Raw genomic sequence first — 12,871 nt, forward strand, 5'->3', positions numbered from 1 at the left:
ATCATAACTGAAATGACAGACTGGGAGAGGAAACAAAACTGTGGTGAATTTCCTTGACACACATCAAAGAGCTGTGGACCAAATAATGCGCATTAAGCAGCAGTTTTCCATCAGTATCTCACCCAGTTGGTAGATTTGTCTGGTTTTATTAAGTTTAAAATAGGTTTTTTTAAAACCCCACATTGGAGAGATCCAACTTTTTGCAGTGTGGAGTCTTGGTTTTGTTCCGAGGCTCCATTTCTATGAGGCAGAAAGGGGGCGGGGATGGGATATTCAGATGAGCCGGAGTGACAGCTCCAGTTTCCCCCAATGCTCTGTGTGTCTGAAACTCCACTGGCTCCTTCCCTCCTAACTCCTCACTAGTGCTGCGTACTAAAAACATCGGACGCTAGGGGATCAAGACGCATGCCACATTGCCTCTATGAGGGCACTTTAACAGATCTTTCGGGGGTTTTTTTCCCAGTAAGGGGGCTGTGGAGGGAGGACTTTTTTTTTTTTTTATTTTCATTGTCTGATGACTGTTTGCACCGCTGATTATTGAGTTGATTGTTTATTATTTTGGCTGTTGTTGCCCGACGCCCTGCGCGTTTTTTTTTCCTCCCTTTTTGGAATCAGCGACCTATCCCGTGCTCACCAATGTCCTATCCTCAGGGTTACCTCTACCAGCCCCCGGGCTCTCTGGCTCTTTATTCGTGTCCGGCTTACGGGGCCTCGGCTCTCGCTACCCCGCGGAATGAAGACTTGGCGAGATCGTCCTCTGGCTCAGCCTTCAGCCCTTACCCTGGATCGGCTGCTTTCTCCGCCTCGGCTGGTGCAGGCTTCTCCAGTCCGCTGTCATACTCCACGGACCCAACCACGGGATTCCCATCCTACATGGTAAAATAACCTCTTATACTCACGTGTGATTCTGTATGATGAGGCTCCGATGCAGGTTAATGTGTCTGCGAGTTAGTCTGGAAGTGCGCAAAATGTGACAGAGCGATTAAATCGGCACAGGTTTAAATGCTTTTGGTACGATTCAGTAACCAGTAAGTGCTTGCGGAACTTTCCTATTGAGCGCGCGGTTGCCGTACATTCACAACTAGTGACCTGGTCGTCGGGTTCTTACTATAAAATCCTTGACCCCTTTGGCTTAAATGGGATTTTTAAGCATGAGCTGCAAATTGTAATGGCTTGACCAACGCTTAACACTCGCTGCGCAGCTAATTATGTAAAACAGAACACCATCTCAGATTTTTATTTGAGCCTTTAGCCTCTAAGCAGTTAATTTATGTGTCATAGAAAATTAATATAACACAAGCCATAACTCTTTTCTTCCTCGGCAGTGATTAAAATCACCGGGGATGAAGTCGCTGACTTTATTTTGAGTTGAATAAACGGAATTTTAACATGAAAAGCATGACTGGCGAGGCTAATGTCACACACAGGGCACTTCAAGCGTTTTAGGAAAGGTGCATATCAAGTGATTTGCTAATGGGATTTGTAATGCTGCAAAGAGGAGATATGTTAACACATCGGGGCTGCCACAACAAAACAAAAAGCAGCCACTGAGAGAAAATGAGGAAGTTAATAGGTGATTACAGAAAATTGAAATTTCCTTTTTATTATCTTAAGGGCTTTATTAACTGGAGCCCTGTTATTAGTTAATCCTACAATGATCTTAACCATTAGTTAACCATTAGTTCATGTCTTTCTGCGGCCTGCTTTTTTACGCACAGTGTGTTTACTCCCTCTGTTTGCTATTACAGTTTCCCTTTTTACTTAATAAGGAGAGCTGACAAATGATCAAAGCAACAATTGTTTTTTTTAACAATATACAGCACGTTGTTAATCAAGCCCAAGATGTTTATTTGAATTTTATATGATTTATAAAAATTCGAGTCAGACATTTACACCACTCTCCAGTCCCATCTCAGCTGTTCCGACAGGTTTATAAAACAAATGACTTCAACATACTAGAATTAAATTGATCGTTTCAGAGGTTTTAATATAATTTTAATATGTGTTTGCCTGCATTAAAAGGTGAACAAACGACACGAAGCTGCCTTGTAAATTAGTCACAGTCCACGTTAATGTCACATTTGTAAAGATCACAGTGTTCGCAGACATAACTTTTCTCAACTTTCCTCCAGAGCTCTCCGTATGACGCGCACACGACGGGCATGGCCGGGGCATTAAGTTACCACCCATACGGGAGTCCAGGGTACCCTTACCAACTCAACGACCCGGCTTACCGCAAAAACGCCACCAGGGACGCCACGGCCACCCTGAAGGCTTGGCTGCAGGAGCACAGGAAGAACCCGTACCCGACGAAAGGGGAGAAGATCATGCTGGCCATTATCACCAAGATGACCCTGACGCAGGTCTCCACCTGGTTCGCCAACGCCAGGCGGAGGCTCAAGAAGGAGAACAAGATGACCTGGGCGCCCAGGAATAAGAGCGAGGACGAGGACGAGGAGGACGGGGACGGAGAGAGGAAAGAGGTGGAGCGCCCCGACAAAACCCTGGATAACAGCGAGGCATCCGCGGAGGATGAAGGTGGGGTATAATCTGGCGACTGAGCCAATGATCCATTTAACAATTCGGGGTAGGATGGGGGTGGAGAGGGAGGGGAGGGGGGGGGGGGGGTGGATGCTTCTTTTATTTACTGCTCAAGTTGTTCAGTGCAATATTCTGAATGATATCGCATAGATATGAAATTATGAAATCATAAAACAAATATACAATCCAAATATATTTACCTAGAAGAGATCTGGCTTCACTGGTTGCTTTAGTTGATGTGTATATATATTTATATATTTATTTATTTATTTTTAAATAAAAAGGAGATCTAAGACTCAACACTAGACTGAGTGACCTGTTAAGGTGAACCTTTTCTTTTCTTGAACATGATTAATGGCAGGTCAGTGGCAAAGCAGACACGTTACACAGCAATCCACAGGAGTGCACGAGTGGCCTCAATAACACCAGACTATTAATGTCGTTCTTTTGAAGACAGTTTTGTATAATTATGCAAACAAACTAAAGCATTGTTGTTTGCACATAAAATGCTTTTAATCGCAGCCTAATATTCAAACAGATTTGAATTATTAATATCTTACCTATTCAAGCCTGGTTGGTTGCTTTTGAAACACAGGGATTATACTTTGACTACAGGATAGGCTTTCATATATTTTATTCATTTGTTTTAAATCCTCAGCTTATGCATTTATTTTTATTTATAGGCTAATATCATGGTCATTAATATTTAATAACGTGTGTCCACTTTCTGTATTTTCTTTCCTTTCTGATACATCATTGGGATATTTATTTTTCTGTAGGCCTTCCTAGGCCTGTGTATTTTATTGTATTTTTAATTTTTTCCCCTCCTCTGGTCTTAGGCATCAGCTTGCACGTCGACACCCTGACGGACCACTCCTGCTCGGCAGAGTCTGACGGGGAGAAGGGCAGCTGTCGCGGGGGAGAGCTGAGTTCAGACCAGGCCGGCGACAAATGCGAAGAGGACGGAGAGGAGGAGGAGAGGAGGTCGCCCAAACCCGTCACATCGTCGCCTCTGACGGGAGTAGAAGCCCCGGTTCTGAGTCACCACCAACACCATCACCACCACCACCTCCATCATCTCCACCACCTCCACAGCCAGCGCGAGGATTTGGCCCGGAGCCTCGTCAGCAGCAGCAGCAGCAGCAGCAGCAACAACATCAACACCAGTAAATCGTCTCCCTGCCATGACAGCAGACCTTCATCGGGGCCCCCTCAGAACCCTACAGTCAAGCCCAAACTGTGGTCGCTGGCGGAGATTGCTACCTCGGACCAAAAGCAGCAACATCAGCAACTGGGGCAGCCCGGGCAACCGAACTGCCCCTCCTCCAGCGGTGGCCTCCTTACTCCCCCCACGCCTTCCACCACCTCCCCGGCTGCCACTTCCCCCTCCCTCTACTCGGCCCCCTCCATCCTTGGAAGACCTATTTATTACACTTCTCCCTTTTATAGCAATTACACAAACTATGGCAACTTCAGCCCCCTGCAGGGCCAAGGGATCCTGCGGTACACTAATTCATCTGGAGTGAGTCTGGCTGCTGCTGCCGCCGCCGCCGCCGCCGCTGCTGCTGCAAACGAGGGTCTGAGCTCGTCTCACCAGGCTCTGGAGGCGAGCACCAACCCCAAACACAGGCCAGACTCTCCCCTCGTTAAAAATAACCCAAACCAGGTTGTTGTTGTCGAGCAGCAGCAGCAGCAGCAGCAGCATTTCAGACCCGCAAATTTAGAAGCAAAGAAAGGTACGTAATAACATTACGCGGTATGAAAATGATGGAGGATTTTGTAAAACTTATTTAATCTGGTGTTGGATCTTGAGGTTGTATTTTTCTTAAAACGCAGGGGGAGGGGGGGCTCCGTGGTGGAAGGAAAAAGGGGGGGGGGGGGGGGGGGGGGTTCACTTGTTTCCAATGCAAAATCAAACTGGTTTTCTTTGTGCCACTTTGATGTGACACTGTAGTGGGACGATCGGGCTTGTTTTTTCGCCTTGTTTCGACAAAATGAAGACTTTTCTCGAGCGAGATTGCATGGGAAACAAGTGGCATCATCTGACGCCATTGGCAGATTTCCCACTTGTTTTAAGATGAGTACGATTTTAGGACTGAATGTCAGCCCCAAACGACTCACAAAGATGGACCCCCCCCCCCCCCCCCCCCCCCCCATCTCCCCAGCGCCGTCTCAGCAAATGAACGTGTATGGCCTACAATTTATGAAATCATTTTCTGAAATAATCGATTTCTAATTGTTCTCCATGTTTTTTTGTTTTTTTTTAACAGCATACATAGTTTGGTCTTTCTGACTCTCATTGAATCATTGGGGTTTCAGGCGAGTGGAGGTTTTTTTTTTAATTTGCAACAAGCTGGCAATAGAAACCAGTAAGAAGAAGAAGAAACAAACGCACTAGAATACACCCACATATAGAGACAGTAAAATAAGCCCATTAAGCACAGGCCTCAGATCAGCCTGTCACACACACACACACACACACACACACACAGAAACACACGGGTGCACACACAAACGCAGAGTGGCAGCCTAAGCAGAGAAATGTTGCCATAGCTTTGAGCAGGAATCCTATTTTTAAAGTTTCCCCTGATGTGTGTGTGCATGTGTGTGTGCATATGTGTGTCTGTGTGTGTGTGCGTGCACGGTGGGCCCCAAACCTTATCTTTCAGTTTAGGATAATTAGAATTACACAGGGTCAGCCAAAAGCAAACAAATGCGTCAGTTTGCTCTGTGCACTCATCGTGCAACTTCACGTCTTTAAATGTCACTTAGGTGGTTGTGGTGCTTTCCTTGCGCACATTCAAAGCTTTGCCTACATGCCGCTGGATACTCTGTAGACTGCTTTTTGTTTGTTTGTTTTAGGCAGTGAGGGGGGGGGGGGGGGAGTCAATAAGCACTTGCAGCACAATGTAGAGCTGTTATTGGAAGAGCCAGACCGAGGAAACTTTGTGTTTTCTGGGTTTGTGGAGAGTTGATCATTCGATCGTGTGGGATTTTTTTTTTTTTACATTTTTATTTCCATGGTCTGCAGGTAGGTGTCACAATTGCTTTGAGTATAAAGCGAGTAAGGCCACCACCTTTTGGCTCCCATGTTTTAACCCCCGTAACCTTTACTCCAAACTGGATCTAGTGCCACCATATAGTCGGATATGAAAGCTGCTACCGCCTCCTCAGCCCCACGCAGGCTGAGACCCTCTACAGCACACACGTTTGTCACATTATTATTATTATTATTATTATTGGATCATTTCAGCTGTTTTCTTTTGATGCATCGTGGAGAATAATTTCATATGCTGGTTTGAGAGAAAGAAAAAAAAACAAAAAAAAAAAGATCTCCCATTATATGTGATTTACATGTTATTTCTCAGGTTCCTATAGTTTGCTTATTTGCCACGGTATATTATTTTAGTATATATTTACGTGTGGAAGAACATAATTTGGCCTTTCTGTGAAACCGTATTTGTAAAAGGAGGTGTCTTGGGACGGAACTGAAGTGAACTTGAGGACTTCAAAGTGGAATAGCCTACATTTGATATTTATTTTTTTAAATGATGGCGAAATGATGCCTATAATTTATGCAAGTTGTATTGCAAAAAAATGGGAAACTGACATCGTCTGTTTGTTTTGTAAATATATATATTATGGACGGTTTTTATTTGAAACGCATTTGGGAAAACGCTACACAATCTTGTTATCAGGAGAACTTTTACTAATTTATATCTTTGAATGTAAATAAAATAAGACGCGCTGGTATTGATGTACTGGCGGGATATGATATTCATTATTCAAAGGAGAAAATATTAAACTGTTTTCCCAACTATTACGTCAATCTTGGGGAGTCATTCTTTTATTAATAACAGACCTGTATTTACCCACTGAGGCATTTTTTATTCACTCTGCTCATTGTTCTTTTATTTCGTCAGTCAAACGCAGATGGGAAATGTTTGATGAATCTCGCTTTTCATAAACATTATTAGTTTTCACAGATTGCACGATCCATTCTTTCTAAATGGACCATCATTTTCTTTTAGGGCCTCATTCTGGTCAGAGAATCACCCTCGGCCACATATTCACGACCTTGATTGGGATAAACGACATACTTATTTCATTTTTCTCCCCCCCTCTCCCCCTCTCCCCTCGCAGTGCCACACACTTATTTTTCAATGTGATTAATACAGCCGTGGGACGCACTGGGCATTATGGGCTCCCAGCGGGGCCCGTCCCTGGAGCTTTTTAGCCTGGTTCAGGATGGGTCAGCCCTGCCTGCTTCATTACGGCACGGCATTGAGCAATCCATAAAAGTCTATCTAAGCATCTGCCAGCTCCAATGGGCTGTGTGATGGGCCCTAATCGGACAGGCTTTCCTCTGCTTTTCATCATGGCTTGGTTATTACAGCGACTGTAGGACACAGCTAATTAAACAATTTAGGGAAGAAAAAAAAAACACGTAGGTTTAAGGAAATTAACCATTATTATCATTATATTATCACTATTTGGTTTTGCTATTGTTATTATTGTACAAGCATTTTACACATCATTTAGATTTTTTTTTTTTAAATTCATGTTTATGATTTAGAGAGCCAACATTTGTGTCACCCACTGTTGTAGCCTTATTCAGTATGAGATACTCAAATATCAAATATATAATATTCCCATCCTCCAAGAAGAGGCCTCAGTCATCGCTCCCAGCCAGACTAAAAGCTAATCCTTCATTTTCCAGTTGAATTTGAGCTTGAGTGTTGTCCAAATCTCAAGGGACTCCCTTTCACCTTGGTTTTCCTCCCCGCCGCCCCCCCTCCCCTCGTCTGCCTCATCCAAAGAAGAAATATTTGGCTGCCACCAGGGATGCAGTGGAGGGTAAACCCACCTAAACTCAGTTAACCCACCTTTCAGGCTGACAGAAGTCTTTGTGACATAAATGCATGGTGTACTTTGCAGTGAATAGTGTCACACTGTCATAAACGTTATTAAAGCAGAGTCTTTTAAGGAAAAAACGAAATATTCAGTAATGGGTTTTTTTGAAGCCATGTTTTTTTGTTCAAATCGGGTGTTGTTCACCTTTTGATCACCACTGCCTGATTTATTTCGCCCACCTTTCTATGTACCTTTACTGGCAGCGACCTATATGGAAGTCATGCATGCCATAGCCCCTGGCCAGCTTCTTCTTCATCTGCCCAAATGCTTTCATTAGGAGTTGATTTATTGAAATGCATGCTTTATTCTCAGGTGGGCTCTCCCGAGGACTCAGCACTGTTGTCAAATAGCACCAGAGGCACTTTCCAAAGCACACAGGGGCCCTACCTCTCTCTCTCTCTCTCTCTCTCTCTCTCTCTCTCTTTCTCTGTCTGTCTCTCACTCACTCTCCCTCCCTTTCTCTCACCCGCTGCTGCACCCTCCAAATGTCAACATTTGTTCTCAATAAAAAGAGTTATTGTTTCTGTTAAAAAAAAAAACTGCTCAGCAACCGGTCGCCTTTGAACACATGAAAAGAAACTTCCACCCCACCTCTTTGTTTGATTGAGAGCAATGGCAGGTGAAAATGGGAGCACGGCGTCCATTGCACATGACAAACCTCAAGCTGTGAAGCCCGTTATGAAACGATTGTGAATTTATGCCACAATTAGTCACAATTGTACAAAGGCATTTCCGTCACTGTTTGCAGAGCCTTCTCTTTGCTAGTAGTAACTATTAGTAGAAGAAAGCCGGCTGCCCTTGACAGCCAAGATATTGATTCTGGAGGGAAAAACAGAGAATTTACTATTTTGCCAAATCTATTTTTTAGGTGGGAACAATTTAAACGTATCCAGATATTCTTTAATTCCATGCATTGCATATCAAACACAGTCATAATCCTATCATATAGCTTACCGAAGAGGGTGTGTTCATCCATGCTAAGGACTAGTTGTCATTGAAAGCTAAATTGATGGTATCGCAGGGCTCATTGGCTTCATGTGAGCGTAGACTGGAGAGCAAGTGGACTCATTCCCCTTATCGTTGATCAAATAAGCAGCTCGTATATGCAGATAATTCACGAGCTCTTTGTATCCTTTATCCTCCCATCAACCCTTTCTCCTCCAAAATGCTTTAGACATTAATCTCTGACGCACACCTGCGTGCCGCCCCAACAGTAAGTTAATGCAGCTAAAGTTTTATTATAGTAATAGAGGGTTTTGTTGTGTTTCACAAACAGTAATTGTGGTGCTTATAATGGGGTGGGATGTTAAGTGAGACCAGTAGACTTTAAAAGAAAAATGACACTGAAATTCAGCTTACATATCATTTGACAGCCTGTATGAAAAGACTTCCACTAATGTCTCTCGTGGGCAGACACAAGATAGATTAATTAGCCCGTCCTTTAATCTAGGATGTAATACAGGTGACTCAATGGACAATCCATTAAGAGAAAACTGTAAAAGAAAAACTGTTTTCAAAGGTTCTTCTGGGATAAGAACCACAAGAAATGTCTGTTATCCAGTTGAAATAAGTATTGTATCAACAACGATATCAGCCGCAAGTCCAATCATTTTCCATAGCCTGTTTGTAGTCCTTTAGTAGATAAAAAAAAAGAGAATAAATGAGCAAAACAGTATAAAAAGCACCTTTACCCTTCGACTGAGCCTTTCTCTAATACCACCCTTTCTCACACCCTTATATCATTCATGGCAAATCCACTCATTAAAACTTACCATAAATACTGCTAATGTTCAGACTTAACCGTAAGTAGCAATGATATTCAGGGGAGAGTGAGAGACGAAAGAGAGCGACGTACAAATCAGGTGCAGGTGTGTTTAATAACTCACATCAAAGTGAACGGGGGACTTTAAAAATGAGTCCAGGGTCCTGTCCTCTCGTAAAGGTGTCAGGTGAAATGTTCACTGCTCTGGATGATCAAGGGGAGTAAGCTGTGCAGGATTTTGACACAGTCATGCACGCACACAAAGAAACGCATACATGCTGAACCTCACACACACAGTCTCTCTCAGACTGAGAGACGCTAATGCTTGTCCACACAACAGTTGAAACAAGGCCATTAGGAGTCCTGACTTCCACTCCTAATTGACAGTTATGTTTAATGCCTGCGGTGAGTAAACACTTCAGAGTAGTGGGCTGCACCTCTGGGCTGTAAATCAGGCAAAAACTGCAAGCCGGTGTTGGAGGCGGCCGTGAAAACTCCTGTAAAGGTGAATTTAAAAGGTGAGGTGCAAAAGCCATACAGTGTGTGTGTGAGTGTGTGTATTTTCAGTGTTTTGTGCACATATTATTCACTACTATGCAAACACACAATGCATCATAGGTGTGTCTGTTTGTTTGTGTTTACATGTGTACTTGTACACTTATGTTTGTCCTTCTGGTATGGTTGCTCTGTTGCTGCTGTTACTTATTTATGTATTGCTCAGATGTTACAATTTTATGATATTAGAATGACATTTATGGAATAAGAGATTACACAATGCAGGCATTATGCAATGCAGGAGAAACTATGAATGGCAGAGTGGTGACACGAGGCTTAAGTTAAGAATAGTAAAAGGATGCTACTGTTACATAAGAGTTACTGCTGTCCCCCTCTCCATCATTATGTCACACACTCACATTACAGCACACATGAATCTGCTCAGTACAGTCATGCATTACACGCATACACGAACCTAGAAAGAGTCTCTCTGCGTTAGAGATGTGCATATACGGCATTTAAACGTATTGTTGAGCAGACAATGAAACCCGTGTGCATAACTGTACGTGCGAGGGCAGGTATGGCATGTGCAGGTGCATTCACAACAAAACACACACACACACATAGAGCAGTTAGGGTATTATTTCATGTTAGTGATAGACCTAATCAAGATTGTGGACCAAGAATAATAGTGCAGTGTTTATCTACAAATTACAATACAATACAATACAGTACAAAAACCTCATGAGGTTAAATCATGAGGTTTGAGTGACTTCTCCTACACAGTAAATGCATAAATAACCATTTGATTTTTATTATAAAATATATCAAATGTGTAAATAGAACCGAAAGAAAGTAGTTACATCCTGCAAGATCCTGAAAACCTTGCATAACACTGAATCTTTCAACATCTATTTTATGTGTATTGCTTTGCATAATTTATTCAAAACCCTGGATGTGATTTAATGCCGAGTGACTACATATTGTTCACTTTTTTTTTTCCATCTAGGCAGTATTGCCGCAGTTGTGTGTGAAAGGAGTCTGTGTTTCCATGTATTCTGTCCATCCATAGTATGCGACTGCCTCTCTCCAATGCTGTGATCTGCGTCTAAGTGCAGTTAACACTCAGTTAAACCTCCATCTTGAATTGCGAACTGTCAGCTTTTAAGATCACTGAGCCCAACAAGTGGATGAGGCAGACATGAGGAAACGTGGTTTTCTCCTCCTGTCTGTCTGGAGTGTTTTATAAATGAGCTCGACATGTCTGCACAGAACCTTTTTTTCCATCACGTACTCTGTGAGACATATCAGGGAAGTGATTCATGTTAAATAGTATCTGTCAGACTTGTCGGCTAATTAAATGAAGCTTTGCTTTAAGCATACACTTTAGTGTCATGACTTTTCACTTGATTCTACAGCTTTCAACCTAAGCTACTTTCACTGAGTAATGGGGTAGCATGCAAATCAAACAGCATTAAATGTAAATGTATTGAAGAACAACTGTGACCCAAGATGCTGGTTTAACGAAAATAACCTCAAAGACATGCCTTGAGGCACAGTTCGAGGCACTATATCTGCCAAAATGTTAATTTTAGGAATACTTTTCAAACATGTTGCATCACTTCAAATTATATTGAGATGTAATAAAGCAAAGGCAGCTGAAGAAGCCTCTTCAAATCTTCAAGACCAAAGAGCAAGTTCAGTTGCTTTGACTGTAAGATATGACCTGAATAACAGACAGACCGGATGCATTTTCTTTAATGTGAATCCAAATGTTAGACAATTATCATGTTACGTTCCATGCCAGTCCATGTTGACATTTTCATATGAGTGATGTTTTCAGGACCCACCTATTGTAAGACAAGAATGACAACACTGGCTGCAAAACCCAGGATTCGTTCAATGCCACCATGTTTCTACAGTTTCAAAGTACTACAATTCAAACTTATCAGGAATCAGGAATCTTTATTGTTATTATACAAAAGTACAACGCAATTGTATGCAATCCCCTTCAGTGCATAGACACTGCACTTAGCAAGTATGGTATGGTTGAGTTAGAGAGAGACTGCGATTAATGCAAATGAAATATGGTTAATGTCTAAGGGTTAAGATCAGGGTATGGTTAGGGTTAGGGAGGAACAACAAAAACACTTTAGGGCTGATAGAAATGCAAAAAATGAATATCCCTTTTATTTAACCGGAAATTCATACAAACAATATCATGACACGAAGAATCTGGTCTCCTGCATGATAGTCTGACGTGCAACATGCCCATCCTCCACCCTGACCTCCACCATCTTTCCGCCGTGCTACAAAAAGGCCAGACTACTTCCTGAATTGGCACTGGGCATAAATAGTGAGTTGAGGAGACTGACTTAATTCCTTGGGATATAGGGCTATTTTAGAGTCATATGGCTGTTGAATGCAAATGAGGAAATTTTATGTCTTTTTTGATAAAATTGAAATTAAAAATTGAACATGTTGAATATTAACAGATGACACCTGTTTTCCCTCACTGGACTGGTAAGGTCCTTTAGTACTGCAGTTCTTGTTTCCAGCTAATTCACTTGGTGGTTTATTGGGAGGCTGTAGACTGCAATGTGTCTTCTCCAGCAGCCCTCCACTTCTTTTATAACAGGCGATCCCTCACTGGCTTCCCACAATGAAAAGGAGGCAATAATGTGGTTGTGGGTGAGGCTGAATGTTTTACCTGTGTGCACCCCAGATGCCAACCAAAGGTGACATTTGAACAAGACATAAGGTAAGGGAAGGCAAGGCACTTTTATTTGTATACCAGCTTTCCACAACCAGGCAATCCAAAGTGCTTTAAATCATTAACCTTTGTCACTTTTTAATGTACACGTTTTGGAAGGTAAAACCCAAATTTCCTCAGTTTGTCTCCATCACAATCTATATGAAACATAATCTTCAAGCCATAATCACAACTGCTCTCCACCTCCACCAGCAAACGTCTCCCCCTCCCTGCTTTCCCTCTTCGAAAGCTCCAATTGTACTCCTCTGCTCCAAATAGGGTTATTCCCTAAGAGGTGGGGTGGGTAGAGGGGGAGAATAAGGAGACTGCACTTTGCCAAGTGCACTCTTCACTCTTCCTCTCTCTCTCTCTCTCTCTCCCTCTCTGAGGACAATCCTCTTTCGACT

At 42.6% G+C, this 12,871-nt stretch overlaps 1 protein-coding gene across 1 annotated transcript; it reads left to right on the top strand.

Moving 5' to 3' along the window:
• Nucleotides 1-636: 636 nt before the first annotated feature.
• irx2a (iroquois homeobox 2a) lies at nt 637-4,285 on the top strand. Its single transcript, XM_070835962.1, has 3 exons — nt 637-876; nt 2,133-2,538; nt 3,381-4,285. Exons 1-3 carry the CDS (start codon nt 637-639, stop codon nt 4,283-4,285), a joined length of 1,551 nt encoding a protein of 516 aa, XP_070692063.1.
• Nucleotides 4,286-12,871: the final 8,586 nt, after the last annotated feature.

The sequence above is a fragment of the Pempheris klunzingeri genome, chromosome 8 (genome assembly GCF_042242105.1).
Source record: "Pempheris klunzingeri isolate RE-2024b chromosome 8, fPemKlu1.hap1, whole genome shotgun sequence".
Taxonomy (NCBI): domain Eukaryota; kingdom Metazoa; phylum Chordata; class Actinopteri; order Acropomatiformes; family Pempheridae; genus Pempheris; species Pempheris klunzingeri.

Bases quoted from the DNA above. Each gene is read 5' to 3' on its own strand.
- irx2a (XM_070835962.1), top strand. From the start codon at position 637: ATGTCCTATCCTCAGGGTTACCTCTACCAGCCCCCGGGCTCTCTGGCT. The intron at 877-2,132 runs GTAAAATAACCT...ACTTTCCTCCAG, and splicing joins CGGGATTCCCATCCTACATG to AGCTCTCCGTATGACGCGCA. The intron at 2,539-3,380 runs GTGGGGTATAAT...CTCTGGTCTTAG, and splicing joins GGCATCCGCGGAGGATGAAG to GCATCAGCTTGCACGTCGAC.